The sequence below is a fragment of the Haplochromis burtoni genome, unplaced genomic scaffold, assembly GCF_018398535.1.
Source record: "Haplochromis burtoni strain Fernald_Lab_line unplaced genomic scaffold, NCSU_Asbu1 Contig_162, whole genome shotgun sequence".
Taxonomy (NCBI): domain Eukaryota; kingdom Metazoa; phylum Chordata; class Actinopteri; order Cichliformes; family Cichlidae; genus Haplochromis; species Haplochromis burtoni.
In genome coordinates this window covers 372,395-389,987 of record NW_024582523.1, presented here as the reverse complement: position 1 = coordinate 389,987, position 17,593 = coordinate 372,395, and the positions used below count along the sequence as shown (strand labels likewise).

The following is a 17,593-nucleotide window of genomic DNA, read 5'->3' as shown; positions in this document are numbered from 1 at the left end:
GTGGAACACTCGGGAAAACAGATGCATTTTCTGGGTTCTCAAAGTGGTTCAGCCACCTTTAATTGATTGTTTAAGAGGATGGAGGTGGGGGCAGGAAGAATCCAACAAGAAAATTACCTAATGGGACCCACTTCAACACTTGGGAGGTTGTTGACCAACATTGCCTGAGGGATGCAATGGAACTTTAATAATTTTGGACAAAATCTTGACGCATTGATAATTTTAAAATTGATTTTGCTGAATTTATGAATCATTTACCAACATACACATACATGAATAATCAAGTGAATTTCATTTGACAGCGTTTCATTAAGTTTAAATCTTAGTTATGCAACAAAATTAAATTACTTAAAATCAGTATTTTGGCCATCAATATTGTTTAAAGAGTAGAATTGTAAATGTAAACTTTATATATAGGAAGGTAGATATAATAAAGATAAAATACTTTATTCATTTTCCAAAAGTTAAAAAAATCCTGTGGTAGACCAGCCAGAACATCCACTACATATATATATAAAAGTTTAAATAAAGTAGAATATTTCAATAAAGTATGTGTCAAATACACAATAACTTAATAAAGTAAAAAAATAAATAAATAAAAGGAAAAATACAGTCAAATGAAATAACAGGGCTCAATAAGTAAACATGTTGATAAAATACAATATATGATAATAAAGATATGACCAAATTGAAGTTAACCAAAGAAAATATGAATATACAAGAACGTGGCTCTTCTAAGTGAAACAGCTCAGTAAAATCAGTAAATTCGACAAAGCAAAATTTAATAGATACAATTTAAAAGTCTTGAGTCAGCCTTTTTTTATATTTTGGTAAGGAAATTGGAACTATGTGCAGGAACTGACTGGAGCATGTGTAAACATAGATAGGCCAAAAACAGAGTTGGTAAAAATCCAACAAGTTTAAAAGGCAGCTTGGATAATTTTTACGAGTTTGAAAGTCAATATTTGGTATGGCCATCTTTATTCTCCAACACAGCCTGAACTCTCCTAGTCAAGCTACTGTATCTTGTAACTTCTTAAAGTAACCTTCAGGATGAGTTCTCCGGGGGTTTTAAAGGCTTCTTCTTTGGATAAAGGCTGTTATCCAATACTATTCCTTAAGAATAACTTCTTGACAGCCACCACAGCACTAAAGCAATTTCTGAGGCCAACAGTAAATGGATCCGCCGAAGTAACAGATATATCAGGTCTCGTGTCAGGTCCTTGATGGATTCCCCCTCTGCAACCTATTTCTTAAGCACATGATTTTTCAGATACTGTTCATCTGCTGTAAATCTCAATTTTCAATGATTTAACAAACAAAAAAGCATTCCTCTGAAAATGGTCAGGTACAAGGACTGAACTGAAAATGTCCCAGCCTTGGGATCTATTGAACAAGAGCACTTTTTTCAAAATGGCAAGAAAGATTGGCTCTTTGGGAGTCATATTTTTATTAAAGAAAAAAAAAGACACGACAGTGCATTTCAAATTAACCCCCACCCAGCCCACTTCAGATTTTAGACAGGCATTAGTAATAAATTTATTTTATCCGGAAGTCGCCCCCTGCTGGTCTACTGGTTACCGGAAATTCATTTCTTCGCTCTGTCTGAGCGAGGAATGCAGCTCGAGCTACTAAACGCTGTGTACATATAAACTAATAAAGTAAAAAAATCTATAAATCATTAAACAGTTTATTTTTTAAACGTAACGTTTACATTTGCTGCTTTAGACCATCGTGAAGTAGTAGCCATCAAGAAGAACATGCCTCGTAGAAGACAGGTAAGAGTACATGTAGGTCGCACAAGAGGGTAACGTTAGCTAAGTTAGCACTAATGGTTAACCCGAAGGTTCCACCATATTTCATTCAATATTCTGACAGTGTAACGCGCTAAAACACGGTGTTAGCATCAGCTGATAAATCTGCACAGAATAATTTAAACATACTGACTTTAACTGCATTGCCACATTCAGCTTGTGACGGTATTGTTCGAGCTCAATAAACACCCAGTGTACAGTTGAAAGCAGCTAAAAGAAGCTAAAACTTTTACTTCACGTTTGGTGAAATGTAACGGCGCTTCGCGGTTCATGTATATGTAGGCTTTGCCCTAAGACTAAAACAAGACCAGTCCTGCTTAAATTGCTGTTTGTGAATACAGTGTTGTGCCACATTGGCTGGGAAAAAAACAAATACTAAAAACCAAGAACAGAGCTAACCGTTATCGCTAAGCTAACAACAATAACAGTTGACGTGCTAAGCAGACTGGTTACTTTGTCGTGGTAATTACTACACGTGTGACAGTATTTGGCCAGTTTTTAATACTAGCTTGGCGGAATATATTGCTTTGGTATTAGTAAGGGGTAGATGGTGTTAAGACCTGTTTATGCTGATGATAATAATTAAACAGCTAATGGAGAGCTATCATTTGATTGTAGCCAGTCAGAAATCTAAAAGAAAAATGGCCACAAACAGCACTTTTACAGTGTTACCTCAGCTACGCTTTTAATTTGGTGGATTTATGACTCAACAATGAATAGATACACTGTGAATGCTGAATTAACTGCTCTGTAAAACTGTAGTTGCTATCGCCAGAACAACTCTGTCTTTTTGGCTTGTGGACACCATCAGTGTTATCCATGCTTGTTTTTTTCCGCACCTCTATTTGACATTATTTAGTAAAAGGTGCCTTTCATTTACCGTTTGTTCCCCTGACAGAGACACATGGCTGGGAGTGGTTCAGATGGAACTGAAGACTCTGACTCCTCTGCTGAAAGAGAACAGACCAATAGCTCAGAAAGTGAAGGGACTGTGCCCAAGAGACAGCGCCTCACCAGAGCCTCTACTCGCCTTAGCCAAAGCTCTCAGGGTTGGCAACATAGCCTATACATATGCACACACACACATATGTATATATATACTTTTACAGTGATTTGAAGATTTCTTTTATTTTATTTTCCCTTAGATACTCAGGAATTAAAGCGAGCTGTGGATCACGATGAATCTCCACCACTGACGCCCACTGGAAATGCACCCTCCTCTGAATCAGAGTTGGACATCTCCAGTCCCAATGCCTCACATGATGAGAGCCAGGCCAAGGACCAAGCCAACAGAGATTCGGATAAAGATCTCTCCCACCGACCTAAACGCCGCCGCTGTCACGAAACCTATAATTTCAACATGAAATGTCCAACCCCGGGGTGCAATTCCCTTGGTAAAATATATTACTTTTTTTGCCAAACGTCAAAAGTGTTATTAAAAATTTGAACATGGGAAATGTGGCATATCAGCAAACATCATGCTTATTTTTCTCTTTTTTCTTAGGTCACCTCACAGGAAAGCATGAACGTCATTTTGCTGTGTCAGGCTGTCCTCTTTACCACAATCTTTCTGCTGATGAATGCAAGGTGATTATTATAAATCATGTTCAGAATACTTTACAATATTATGTGAATTTACTTTATCTATACAGTTATTAACCTGAAACACTGGCAGTGGCTGGACTGTACAACTTTCTTTGGGACATAACTGATACTCCAAAGGTTGAGTGTAGTAAATGACAATTTCATCTGTAGTACAAGTACACAATGTCTTTTGCTATCAGTAAAAACAGCCACAAGTAACACACTTCATCACTTAAACAGGGATGTTCCCAGCAAATGTTATTAATGTTGTAGGTTGAAGTGGCTGGTATGAGTATTTGGCTGCCTGAGCCGTATCAGAGAGAAATGAGAGACCAAGAAGAGATATAATCCATCCATCCATCCATCCATCCATTCGCTTCCGCTTATCCTTTTCAGGGTCGCAGGGGGCGCTGGAGCCTATCCCAGCTGTCATAGGGCGAGAGGCAGGGTACACCCTGGACAGGTCGCCAGTCTGTCGCAGGGCCAACACACAGGGACAGACAACCATTCACACTCACATTCACACCTAGTGACAATTTGGATTAATCAATTAACCTATCCCGACAAGCTGCATGTCTTTGGATGGTGGGAGGAAGCCGGAGTACCCGGAGAGAACCCACGCAAACACGGGGAGAACATGCAAACTCCACACAGAAAGACCCCGGCCTGATGTTGGAATTGAGCTCAGGACCTTCTTGCTGTGCGGCAACAGTGCTAACCACCGTGCCACCGTGCTGCCCATGATATAATCCATGCTTTATTTATTTATGTATTTATTTATTTATTTGTCAGGTAAAAGCCATTAGCCGTGAGAAACAAGAGGAGGAGGTAAAGGCACAGGAGGACAGCAACTCGCGCCATGCAACTCGTCACCAGGTAGGTCTGCTTTAGAAATGAGAGCATGACATTGAATTTTAAACACTTTGCTTAATTATCTGTTTATTATTTTAACTACTGTCAGTAATTTCTCATACCAGGAAAGTGAATTGGTTATTTATCCTTATTTGTAGACACCAACACCGAAACAGATTCGATACAAGGAGCAAGTGGCTGAGATAAGGAAGGGTCGAAACTCTGGCCTGCAGAAGGAGCAGAAAGAAAAGCATGTGGTACGTCACCAGTACTTTTGTTTTGCTATTTCTAAGCTTATTCCACCTCATAGCTGGCATGTTACTTCATTTCCTGCTTGCCTTTTCTCGTGGCCCACAGGAGCATCGGCAAACACACGGCAACACCAGAGAGCCTCTGCTGGAGAACATCACCAGTGAATATGACCTGGAGCTGTTCAGGAAAGCACAGGCCCGAGCATCTGAAGACCTGGTAATGATGAGGTTTCACATCTCCATAAGTACTTTCTTTTTAGCATTTTAGAATAAGATAAAAGGAAATGAAGCTAGAACTGGTGCCTTTCATTGTTCCAGGTACATTATTTTTCTTTAAAAACTGAGTTGTCACTATTTTGTTTTATTTATTTATTTATTTTTTAAACTGTCAGTATGTTAGCATTCTAGTTTTTTGATTGATAACCTCATCACACACATTGGACATTAATGTTTCCCATCTTCATGCCTGCAGGAGAAGCTGCGCATCCAGGGTCAGATCACCGAGGGCAGTAACATGATCAAGACTATCTTGTTTGGTCGCTACGAGCTGGACACCTGGTACCACTCGCCCTATCCTGAGGAGTATGCGCGTCTGGGTCGTCTGTACGTCTGTGAATTCTGCCTCAAATACATGAAGAGCCAGACCATCCTCAGGCGACACATGGTGAGAGAGACTAATCCCAAGTCATTGGAGTCGTGCTACACTTAGAAATGATTTTTATAAAAACATTCTAAACATTCATTTTTTAAAGTTCCGTTTTGGCAAACAGCCGTTGCTCTTATTACATTATATATTTTTACTGCACGGTAGCCTTTAAATAAGAATAATTTATCTTTATGAACTCACTGGTTTGGAAGTACTGTATATAATTTGTCTTTTCAGGCCAAATGTGTGTGGAAGCATCCTCCAGGAGATGAGGTGTACAGAAAGGGGTCTATATCTGTTTTTGAAGTCGATGGCAAAAAGAATAAGGTAAGAGTCTTACTTAGTAAACACTGGCATTTCTTTTCTTTTTAAATTGTAATCAAATATATAAGCCACTTTTAAAGTAATCAAGGGCCATATCATCCCCAGATCTACTGTCAGAACTTGTGTTTACTTGCCAAGCTTTTTCTGGACCACAAAACACTTTACTATGACGTGGAGCCTTTTCTCTTCTATGTCATGACTGAAGCTGACAACACTGGCTGCCATTTAGTAGGCTATTTTTCAAAGGTAAAGAAGAACAAGGTTATTTTTTTTACCCACACAATGATTGAATTTATGTTCCAGAACAGAAATGTCTAAAAAGTGTTTTTTCCTTCTATTTATTTATTTAAGGAGAAAAATTCCTTCCTGAACTACAATGTATCCTGTATCCTGACAATGCCACAGTACATGAGACAAGGCTTTGGAAAGATGCTCATTGACTTTAGTATGTATATATGTTAATTTATTCTATTCTCAATGTAATCATTAAATTGCATTTTAGTCTTTTTGCATAATGAAATACAGATAATTCTCTCTTCCTTCTGAAAGCGTTCATTCTGACTGTCCTGTGCTTTATTTAGGTTATCTGTTGTCTAAAGTTGAGGAGAAGGTGGGCTCGCCAGAGAGACCTCTTTCTGATCTGGGCCTCATCAGTTACAGGAGTTACTGGAAGGAGGTATTACTCAGATACATGTACAACTTTCAAGGCAAGGAGATCTCCATCAAAGGTAAGTGAAAGCACAAACCCTATAATTTGGCAGCTTAAATTATATGTTTACAAAAAAAGCTGAAAGTGGCTCTGTACTTTGTTACCAGTTACCAATTACCAGTTTAAAATAATCTTAATTTTAGCTTATATTGGCCTTGGTGAAGTCCCAAAGTCCATCTTCTGTCTAGTAACAAGCCAGTTTAGCTTCTTTCCCTCTTAGCTCACCTCTTAAGCTATGTTTTTTTCTGTTTGGCTGTCCCTTGCAAGTAAAAGATTTGCGCAGCAGCAGCTGGGTGGGAGTGCTGTGCTCAAAGTCTGAGCTGTGTGCCTCAGATAACCATATTAAAGAAATTCCCTCTCATTGACAGTCAAGAGCAGGAAAAAATGCCTAAACCAGAGTGTTTAGAGAAGTCTGAAGCTTGAGCTTTAGGCCCTTAAAGATTACTTGTACATACACTGATCTCAGAATATGTATATCGATGATAGATAAAAGGAAGAGCATAATGAATCCACACAAGAAGATTCATGCATTTAATAAACAAGACAAATGCATACAATGAATATTTGTTTTAATATTTGCGTGCTGCACAGAGATCAGTCAGGAAACTGCTGTCAACCCGGTGGACATTGTGAGCACCCTGCAGTCTCTTCAGATGCTGAAGTATTGGAAGGGAAAGCACTTAGTACTGAAGCGTCAGGTAAGCTGGCTCCTCTCCGTTTTATTTATGCTTGTATTTATTTATTGAAATAATTGCTTTTGTATCAAATTATTTGGGTTACTGAGATCATTTACTTGTCTATTTCTAATATTTTGATTAATTTTGGAAGTAAAATTTTACGTTAATGCTGTAAAACACGTTTTATACCAGGCCCTTCTTTCTATTTCTATCTTACTGGAAAAATTAGATGTGATAACCTAGCTCGTTACCCTGTTTCTCATCCCAGGACCTGATTGATGAGTGGAAAGCAAAGGAGATCAAGCGAGGCAATAGCAACAAAACCATCGACCCAAGCTCGCTAAAATGGACCCCTCCCAAAGGGACATAAACACTGAGAAGCTCAGGCTACTGAAAACACTCGCCTCTAGCCTCACCAGCCACAAGTAGCCTAGACCTATGAACTGTCAATAAAGATCAGTGTTTTTTTTCTTTCATCCCTTTGACCCTGTTTATTTCTTCTTGTCTGTAATGTGAATTTTTTAAATACCTTTTTATATTTTACTGTCATTTCTAGCCAAACCAGCATACGTTCCAAGTCAAATGCTTTTTGTCAGCATTGTGAAACATGAGTGTCGAGGATTTGCTTTAAAACTGCCTTTGTGTGCTGAATGTTAAATGATGAACGGTCCAATGTGATGGATAACATTAATGTTAGAATAGCTACATTTGAGTGCATTTAGAGGTTATTTTTATTTACTATGAGAAATGTGCTTTTTGACAATGGTGGTTATTCTTTTTGAGCGTTAATACAGTAACTGTTAGCATGAATCGAAACATGAAATTGAGCAGGGTGTACTTTTAATGAGTATGATTTATGGCAACACGCCTTTGGTTGGTATAAAATTGTATAGATCTTCGTCATAATGTCTCTTTTTTTTTTTTTTTCTAATTCCATCAATACAGGATTCTGATCCATTCCTTTGCTGAACCTGCCAATGATGAGGGGAAAGAGGAGATTTTTAATTTGCTGAGGATATAAAATACAAATGTAACACCACTATATGAATGCACATAGAAACAAAACAGCCTCAGGTTTTTATACTGGTACAATCGTACCTTGCTTGTATGGGTTCTCTGAATCATGGATCGCAGTGGTCTTTGCAGAACGATTTACTTTGGGTAGAGATTCTGTAATAAACAGGAAACGTTTGACTAGGATGGTTTTCGGCTTGTACTTTGAATCATAGCTGTGTAATGTGTATTAGCACTTTGATATTTTTAATATCAATAAAGCTGCCTTGATATTTTGAAATATCTACAATTTACATGCGGTCTATTGATGATTTTATGCTTACCACCACTGGAGATGCTTCTTCCCATCAGGCCCACAAACATTTCTCCTTTATTTCCTATAAGAATAAGAAATATGCAATGATGCTGTGATTAAATAATAGATTCCAATTTCTGGAACTACTAGTTTTCAAAACCGTTAGTATGATAAGAGTTCTGCTTCAATAAGGTCAAGCCACTCACGTCTCTTTACTTGGTAGGGTTTTTTTGCATCTGTGAAGAGATAAATCTATTGTCATGCAACAGGCTTTAATACTTATTATGAGACATAAAAATGGTGATAAGCACAAAAATGAGACATTATGTTATGCATGGATATGTTTCAAGGTTACCTGAGCGTTTCCCCATGAGTCCGTAGAATCGAAGGGCTTTGGATCTTTTTATTACACTGGACATTGGACTGGTCAGGCTTGTCTGCAGTGATTCATCCTGCAAGAAACATTTCACTATTTTATTTAAAGTAAACCAGTTTTTATATTTAAAAAGTATATCTACATAAGTCTACAAGCAAACGCATTGTTAATGCAATGGTCATCTAACATTTTGAGTTTTCTTTCTGTATCTTCTTTCAAATTAATAAAGAAAAACAAAATACAGATTTATTTGCAAAAATGTTAAAAATACATATGCACCATTATAATATGTGTTACTTACAGAACTTTGCCTCTTGTAAAAAAAAAAAAAAAACATGCAGAATTTTAAAACACACAGCTTTCAGACTTCTTTGAAAGTATATTTTTTTCTTGTATATAAGCAAGAAATCTCAACAATCATCTAAGATTTTCTCCTCTTCACCTAAGCTTGAACAGAATAAGTGAATGAACTCAATGCTTTGATATTTAAATTTGTCCATTGCTCAACCCATTATAAAAACAATAGTGCTTCTCACCTTCCACTCTTTCAGAAGTCCTCTCTGCTCTTCTGCACTGCACGAGAATCTCTGATAGGTTTGCACCAAAGCACAAAAAGTCACAATAACCAGCTGGATCTTCCAGTTATCCATTGCTATCTCAAAGAGAAAAGCTCTGCTTCTACTTCTTTTTAATCAAATATATTTTTTATCCCAGCAAAAGCTAATAATACATTACAGATGATGTTAGCAGGATGGGTTTTCGTATTATTCAGTCTGTGCGAACTGCATCCATGGCGCCTTTATACCTCTAAACCCCTGCTAATAGACCCCTCCCCTCTAAACAGGACTATTCACTTGCCACCATTCAATTTATTACAACTCCCTAATTTATTGTATTGGAGTATTTGTAAAAGATCAAGTTTTTAAATTCTTTCCCTCATACTTTGTAGTCATTAAATGGGAGAAAATGTGATTGAATTAACAATTAAACTTTTTTTTTTTTTTTTTTAAATAGTTGGACCTATAAGACGTCATCTAAAAACTTACAGGCAGGGGTCAATTCTAAGAAAAAAAACCCACCTCTTCAATATCAAATATTTACATTTGAGAAGGTCGCCTTTCATTTCCATCTTTATTAGACGTCTAGATTGTGGTTGGTCTAAAAATATTCTCCTCTTGCTCATTTGTGACCTTGTGATGTTCACATGCTTCTTTGATATTACAGAGGAAGAGGGCAGGTGTGTCGGGTCTTTGAGTGATGCTTTGTAAATATACCCGTCTACTTTGAAGGTTTTATTGGGTTGCCAGTTGACTTGGTGAATGTTTAGCTGGGAATTTATTAAGCAGGAGAGCACAGCTGTGACCTCAAAGGTCAAGTAGACTGAAATAAAAGTGGTTGACTTATTACGATTTAACACACGTGGAAGCGCTGAAGGTTGTGTAGTGCACCTGATGGTCAGAAGTCATACACGACAAGGTGATGGATGAAATCTCAAAAATGCAGATGAAATTCAAGCGCAATGAAGACTGTATGAATTGTGTTACATGACATTTGTGACCTCAGATGTGTGGAAAATGCTGACAATGTCAATATTTGTAACTTTTCCATTAAGGGATATGTCAGCAGGGTGATTTATTTTCCATCTCCTGAGATAATTACACTGTTATTAAACCTTTTGATACTCTTTACTTACTTAGCCATTTAAATGCTCTGTTTTAATGAAAGCTGACCCCCCCCGCACACACACACACTCTGGTCATAGAAATTTCTGGAGGGGCAATTACTTGACAATCTGTGTGCTGCAAAGACACCCACTCGAAACAAAGCTGACACACACATCAAATGCTTTGATCCACACACAGGTGCTTCTGTAGGAAGACGAGCCCAGGACAATTATCCCTGAAAGGCAATTACACCTGAAAAGCCCTCGTGTGCACGTAGTCTAAGCCACGGCTAACGTGGAGAGGCGAATCAAAAGAAATCAGAGGCACGGCATTTGCATATGAAATGGTTGAGTCACAAAGAGCTCCCGTAATGACAGAACGCTGCATGTGACGCAGTGGTAGAGGCCTTTTCAGGATCTGCGCTGCTCTGACAGTGATTCACTGCGGGGTGCTGAGTTTGAACTTTACCTGTGATCCATTTCACCTTTAAATAAGTGAAATATGGGTTAGGACTGTTCTCATTGTTCTTATCTTTTCATTATATTAAAAGAGACATACAACTACAACTTACATACACACTGTTGTTAGTACTACGCAGCCTCTGAAAACCATTTTTAATGTCTTCTGTGTCTCTGGTGGGAGCTTTCTACAGCAAGTAACCATGCTGATGTCATGTTTACCCAGGCCTCTAATTGTGCATTCAGCATTTCCCAGTAAATCCTCTTCATCTACTTCTTTATCCGCATTTCAAAGACTGCTAGAACTTTCCTCACATGTGTAAACATTGTTCAATAATCAAAAAAGTTCAAGCAGTAATCAGAGGGGGCTATTCCTTATATTAGCACTGAAACACATCCACTGTATTACACTAATCAACATCAGGCAGGGAAATTATGCATGACAGAAACCAATATGCTGTGTCTGTGGATAATTTATCAGTGGTCTGAACTAATGCAAACCATACTCTTTTGTATTGTTGAGTCCATTACATAACTGGTTTCATATGGTGTTCACATGTCACCACGCTCTTCTTTTAATAGGGATGGTACTTTCTGAGACAGCTCAGATAGACTTTAAAGTGGCTTTAAAAGGCTATAGGCACATACATAAATGCCAATACATGAAACAAGGTGGTGCAACCTGACAACACCAGTTACGGATCTCTCATTAGAGCTGGGGGTCATAATATCCTGCTGACAGACACTGTATTGTAAGATGTCTCGCTGTGGTAACTTTAGTCATCAGGACTGATACTATCTCTTCCTGCCTTGGGGTGGTTTTATGGTTGTCACAGTTCTTATCTGCATATCTTAATCCGTCTTAATACTAACAAGTTGGTCCATTCATTTGGAACTAAGTGGGTTTTGTTGAACTGAATGAACCAGTGAATGCATTTTTAAAAAATGTGGCAAAGCATGGTCACTGTGCTGGAATAAAATAGTGTATAATATGTGTAGGAGCTACAATAGTGTGCAAAAGTCTTTGGCTGCCCCTCATTTCAGACTTCTTCAAAGGTACTCTCTCTCTCTTTCTTTGGACTTTTGCTGCTTTTTCACTTATTTTCAGTCCAGTTCTTGCATTGATCATTTCCAAAGGAAAGATTTGTGCTTGTTTGTTAAGCCATTTAACACTGATCTATGAATCATTCAAGTATAAAAAGGCACTTAACTCAAGGGGCAGTTATTGTTTTAAATGTGCTATATAAATAAATTGGACTTTCATGAATGTTTGCATATTTCAATAAATCATTTCACCTATTTCTAATTTTTTGCACAGTACTGCACATCACAATGTATTTTTTTCATGAACCATGTAGCTCCATAAAAAAGTGATGTAATCAAACTGAATTCATTGAATTAAGATGGTTAGTTTATTACAAACTACCTCCTACAAAATGATCATGCAGTTACATTAGGATTTGGAACAATTTGACTAGAAAGCAGAAGTATGAATTTGGAGAAGTCATGTTATGCTATATAAACGTATGTGTACCTGTATACAGTGAACATCTTATCCAGCAGGTGTCAGTGTTGTCTAACACATAAATTCAAAGCACCAGAACCTCACTGGAGAGACCAGGCTTGATGAGTATATTTTCCTCCCCATGGGCTTGTTTTTGTCTATTTATATGACATAGTCAAAAATGAAAGAATGTGGCAGTATTGTTTTGGTCAGGGGCATCATCACACATGTTATGATTTGTCTTTAATTTTTGTGGTTCTTTTTTGTCTTTTTTTGTGTCTTTTTTCCTTTTTCATTTTTTAATGAAAACAATATTTTACCACTACAAAGACATCTGCTTGTGCGTTGTTGTACACTGTGAAGTGGCATTAAACCACATCCATTAAAACATGAAACTTTTGCTGCTGCGAAAGTACCCATTTTGCATAAATAAATGCTTGAGACTTTGTGTGATGGCATCTGCTCAGGCCGCAGTGTCGATAAATGTGAAACACATTTCAACACTTTCCGAGTCAGAAAGTTTCAAAACTGGCACTGGTAGGAAATTATGTAATAATGCTAATTATTCTATATATTTCGCTCAGATTCTGAGCACACTAAGGCACAACTAAAAGCAAAAACACAAGTGCATATAAAAATATTGTTAAGATATAAGAGAGATCAGGTTTTGTCAGTAACTCCCACACAGACCTGATGCCCATCATTTTCATGAATCACACAGGAACAACCTTTGTGTGAAAGAGTCCACGCATACGTTAGGCATTACAAAGCAGTATACACGTAACTATAAATAATATTAAACATTTCACTATTTCACTTAGTCTGAACGCCTCTCTTAACTCTCTTGTTCCCCAAGTTGTTTTTCTCGTTTGGTGCCCTGTGGCACTTTACTGTGGTTTCTCTAGAGAGGCATAAATTTGGCTCTTCAAGGCTCTCTGAGAATGAAATACCACTGTCTGCCTTTGCATGTTCAGACTGGGGGCTTCAGGCTGATCGTGGTGGCTCTAGCTTTCTCCAGTAGTGTGAGACAGCCTGGTGTCATGGGATTGAACCAAAAGAAGCATAAGATGTGTTTGATTCTACCACACCAGCTGCTCCAGCACTGTCATCTCAACTTTCTTTTGAAAAAATTGGAAAAAAATAAAAGTACAGATACCTTTGCCATGATTGATGGCAGCATTTCACACAACTTAAAAAGTAAGCAGTCTTCAATGTAAACAGATTATAAAGAGCCGTTTCCTGTTTGATAGATGATAAAGGCATTCCACTGCGTCACACATACATCTTATCGCAGTGGTCACGCTTTTTTGGAAGTGATGTCAGGTGGAGAAATTTTGTCAAAGACAGAAACATGTTCTCTCTGAGAGGCGTGTGCTGGAAGCAGCTGATTGTTTACTTTGGAGCTCCTCAAAATCACAACTAGAGGTGTTTCAGTGTTACCGCATAAAATCATCAAAAAAGAAATCATCACTCCCTTAGTGTTATGAAAATCCTCACATTTTTAAAAAATAATTTTCCTTTGCATAGCTTGAACATAGCCGTTGTCTTACCGGTTTAGACCAGTTCCACCCCTAACTTCTGTGGGCCATGTTAGCTGATTTTGACATTACACAACTGGGTTATTCTGATCATTATAATGATTAACCTTTGTTGGAAACAAAGTGTTCTTAATACTAGTTTTCAGATGTGTCCCATATGGAAAAGATATATATAAATCTTATAAAGTTTGTATTTGTCTTTTGTGAAACTTGTATGAAAAGCATACAAGAGTGAAAACAGATATAAGATCCCTTGAAAAATTATATAAATCAAACTTGTATGTTTTGGATACTTTACTAAAACAATATATGAAAGTAATGAGAAAGTGGCCACTTTCATGAGTAAATCATATAAGCCTTATATGATTCACTATATGAAGTAGGCCACATCTTATGCAAGTCTTTTACAAGTTTTTACTATTTCTTTTCCATATGAGGTAGGTAAAATCATTAAGATTCCATTCAAAATTGGTTTGTTTTACTCTGTTCACTGGATTTAACTACACATCCTTTGCCTTAAGGGATAAGCTAACATTTTGTCAATTGTGCCCTGTGAAGAGAGGATAAATGTCACACTCATCTGTATGCTTATTGTGAAAGTACAGATACTTCATTGATTTTAATTGATAATACATTTTATGTCACTTGGACTCAAGCTGACCTTATTGGAATTCCAGATGTGGAAAGTATAATTTAGCTCTTAGTTAAACACAAGGGAACCAGTTTACTTGGTTCTGTTCATCTACAACAGAGGGATGTTGCTAACATAAACACACTTCAGATAAACCCAGGTATGCAGATACCTTCTAATTCACGCTGGAAAGCTATCTAAACAGCTCTTTAGAAAAACATTAACCTCTGAAGAGTTTTTATGAAGTTTTCTTGTGAGCCATAGATTTGGTGACAGCTTTGCACCAGGCTATGTATATAGCATTTTAACTTTTTAATACTGTAAAACTTGAACATGAGAGTCTATGAGATTTGTCTTCTCTTGACACCAGCCCCAAGTGGCCACACAATGAACTGCAGTTTTAGCATTTGGGTTGGTATCTATTAGCCTAATTTTTGAGCCTCAGCTCTGCTCGGTCCGAGACAACTAAATCTACATGTTAGAACCTCTAAAATTGATATTTTTCATGTTTTACTCATATAAACAAAGAGGTGTGCTCATGATATAGCTCTGGCTTGAAAGCATGCTAGCTGTTTCCCCATTCACCAGTGGGGAGAACTGGAAATTATGCTAACTCTGACCTGAACTGGATGCAGAATAGCTTCATTTTTAGTATTAAGGCATTAGACTTGTACTGAACTTGTCCGTGTCATTTATATGTTGGATTCCTCTGTCTCAGTGTGATTATTTGTTGTCTTTTCCCAGCCTCTCTTTAGCATTCGCCAACATCAGTTGGTCGATCAGTGCCCACTGGTCTCCAGAGGCCCATAATAAACAACGTTACTGGTCTTCTTGTTTGCTGGGCTCTTGTGGCTTCTTTGACACTCTCAGCCTATGGCAAGGCCTCTTTTGGTCAGATCTGCTTACTTTGTCGGGGAGCCAATCACCAATTCATTCCCAAAGCCTCAGAGGTTCAAAAGCCAAGTGCATAATTGCTCCTTAAATCAATCTGCAAATTTCGTGGTATCCGAGCGGCAAGTTGGCCTGGAATCGTTTATTCACAAGGAACAGCTGTTCATAGTATGCATTTAGAGTCGCAGAAAATATTACAGCGTCCTGGAGGAAATTACATGTGAATTGGGGATGATACATTCAATTATAAGCCTGTGGTTTCCATGCATTTCATATTAGCCTTAGTACAATTCATCCTATTTGTTAACCTTTAAGGGCATCATTGTGTTTTTGCGGTTCTGATTGTGGGAGAGACCACACAGCTAGAAAAGTGTCCCAGCTCTGTGTCTGACAGGTTTCCCACCACATAGTTTGAGATGTGTCCCTAAATCCCTCTTCATAAACTTCACTCTGTTTGTGTGCGAGACAGAAGATGCAGCCAGCACGGTTGTCACAGTGTCACTTTAAAAAACAAAGAACAGACAGGACTCATGTCAGTCTTTCCACCTTAATAACAGCTCCTCTTCACACACACACTTTGATGCCCACGGCTTTATGAGTCCTGCTTAATTCACACTGTCCTGCTTGCTGCCTCAGTCTCTCTCTCTCTCTCTTTAGCTTTCTGTCTCCATCTCCTTCTTCCTCTTTCCCTCCCTCCTTCTGTCTTTCTCTGTCTCTTCACTCCTCCCACTCCTCCTCCTCTCCCTGCTGTATTTGCAGTCAGCTTTAGTGCCAGACACCCTGAGGCAGCGGTAGCGCCAGCGAGTCTTCCCACCTCTGTTTTTGTGGTGGGAGATGACATGTCGAAGCTTTGAAGGGCAGAGGAAGGGAGGGAGAGGGGGAGGGAACGGGAAGGGAAGGAGCACATCACTCGGCGCGGAGGAAAAGCAAGGGACCCAGAGAGAATGTCATGTGGCCTGCAGTCCGCCCAGATATTCTCTTTCTCTCCCTCTCTCTCTCTCCTTCTCGGGCTGTCTATGTGGGCAGGCAGGAATGGCGACAGGAAGCAACCCCTCCTCCTTCCTCCCTTCATCCTCTCCTACCCTCCTTTAGCTCTCTGCTCACTCCTCATGTCTTCCCCGCTTCACCACCCCTTTTTCCTCTTTCCTATTCCACCTCCCTCTCTGCACCTCTTCTCTCCCTTCTCAGGGCCAAGTTTCTGTTCGTAAACTGTCTTTTTTTCCCCCTTTTCATCCCCTTCTTTCGCTTTGTCTGTTTTCCTCACCCACAGGCGTGCCTGTGCATCATAACTCACTTGGTGTTGAAGTGTGCTGAGGTGTGTTGAGGTGTGTTGAGGTGTAAACTGTCAGTGACTAGCAGACAAAACATGTTTGATTTTGGTATTACTCATCTTTCCTTTAAAAAAATCTAGGTGTATTTTTTTCCATGCATACATAGCTACCATACATGCCTTACACTGCATTTTAATACGCTATGTTTCACAAAGCCGGTGCCATTAAAATAACTGTAAAATTCCCACAGAGCAAGGCTAATAAAACAAAATCCTAATAAAATACCAGCAAATGTGATCTGGGCTTTCAGGTATTTAACTGTTTATATTCCCACTGGAGGAATGTGGGGTTTGTGTACTAATATGTGTATTGGAGCAATGGGATTAGCACTGAGGTAGACAGGATGGGGCCGCACACAAATGATCAAACATCCTGTCAGATATGCTCTGGTGAATGAAAGAGGTAGTCTTGCCTTTGTTTGTTTCACAGAGAAAACAGAAGACGCTCACAGTGACTCTCCAAATCAAGCTAATAAAATGATGAAAGGAAGACAGAAGTCTTCACCGTGGCATTAAAAAAATCCCACTAACTTTGATATGTGCTTCTAACAACCACACCACCACTCTTGTGGCTGCCTTCTCACCTGTGCTCTTTCAAAGCAGTGACATATCAGTTACACATGTAAAGCACACATGAAAACACAGACAGAGTTTTAAAATGTCTGAGCTGTGATCAAAGATTTACTGGTTAGTGCCCAAAGAGACACTGACATGCTTTTAAATTTATCCAAAATTACTGAGTGTTTTGGTTGAGCCTCAGTGTACTCACTAGTATGTTTGTATTTTTAAGTGTAGCTCTTACTACATTTAGCTCTAGCTGACTCTATTATGCTTTGATAAATTATAATGCAGACAGCTACAGTGGCTTCATTTTTGGCTCTCATCATTCATAAAATTAAGCATCATCTTTATCTATTTTGTCAGGTCTAAAATCATGCTGCATTTCCTTTGTGGTGACTCACAGTCTGTTTTTCTGCAGACCATATGCAACACCATATATTATGCCAAGCAGCAAAACTGTATTTCCGCCAGTGG

The 17,593-nt window shown here is 38.5% G+C and overlaps 2 protein-coding genes across 3 annotated transcripts; one reads left to right on the top strand and one right to left on the bottom strand.

Moving 5' to 3' along the window:
- Window positions 1–1,578: 1,578 nt before the first annotated feature.
- kat7b (K(lysine) acetyltransferase 7b) lies at window positions 1,579–8,164 on the top strand. 2 transcript variants are annotated; one of them, XM_005932810.3, is made up of 14 exons: window positions 1,579–1,778; window positions 2,713–2,863; window positions 2,960–3,208; window positions 3,319–3,401; window positions 4,191–4,274; window positions 4,409–4,507; window positions 4,608–4,718; window positions 4,974–5,165; window positions 5,385–5,474; window positions 5,577–5,717; window positions 5,823–5,916; window positions 6,053–6,199; window positions 6,772–6,878; window positions 7,126–8,164. In XM_005932810.3, exons 1-14 carry the CDS (start codon window positions 1,761–1,763, stop codon window positions 7,225–7,227), a joined length of 1,668 nt encoding a protein of 555 aa, XP_005932872.1. In that variant the 5' UTR covers window positions 1,579–1,760; the 3' UTR covers window positions 7,228–8,164. The 2 variants fall into 2 exon arrangements, with proteins under 2 accessions (XP_005932872.1, XP_005932873.1); XM_005932811.3 differs by lacking the exon at window positions 1,579–1,778 and adding an exon at window positions 1,791–2,276.
- On the bottom strand, window positions 7,786–9,359 carry LOC121815234. The gene is made up of 6 exons (XM_042225147.1): window positions 9,079–9,359; window positions 8,522–8,618; window positions 8,373–8,402; window positions 8,195–8,248; window positions 7,956–8,027; window positions 7,786–7,828 (listed from the first exon to the last, which is right to left on the bottom strand). Exons 1-6 carry the CDS (start codon window positions 9,190–9,192, stop codon window positions 7,794–7,796), a joined length of 402 nt encoding a protein of 133 aa, XP_042081081.1. The 5' UTR covers window positions 9,193–9,359; the 3' UTR covers window positions 7,786–7,793.
- Between the last annotated feature and the right edge of the window lie 8,234 nt (window positions 9,360–17,593).

What these genes read in the sequence shown, in the direction of transcription:
- kat7b (XM_005932810.3), top strand. An exon ending in CCCGGGGTGCAATTCCCTTG is followed by an intron (nt 3,209 to 3,318) that starts GTAAAATATATT and finishes CTTTTTTCTTAG; the next exon opens with GTCACCTCACAGGAAAGCAT. An exon ending in AAAGATGCTCATTGACTTTA is followed by an intron (nt 5,917 to 6,052) that starts GTATGTATATAT and finishes TGCTTTATTTAG; the next exon opens with GTTATCTGTTGTCTAAAGTT.
- LOC121815234 (XM_042225147.1), bottom strand. Translation starts at nt 9,192, where the DNA reads ATGGATAACTGGAAGATCCAGCTGGTTATTGTGACTTTTTGTGCTTTG. An exon ending in GACTTCTGAAAGAGTGGAAG is followed by an intron (nt 8,619 to 9,078) that starts GTGAGAAGCACT and finishes TGTTTCTTGCAG; the next exon opens with GATGAATCACTGCAGACAAG. An exon ending in ACTCATGGGGAAACGCTCAG is followed by an intron (nt 8,403 to 8,521) that starts GTAACCTTGAAA and finishes ATCTCTTCACAG; the next exon opens with ATGCAAAAAAACCCTACCAA.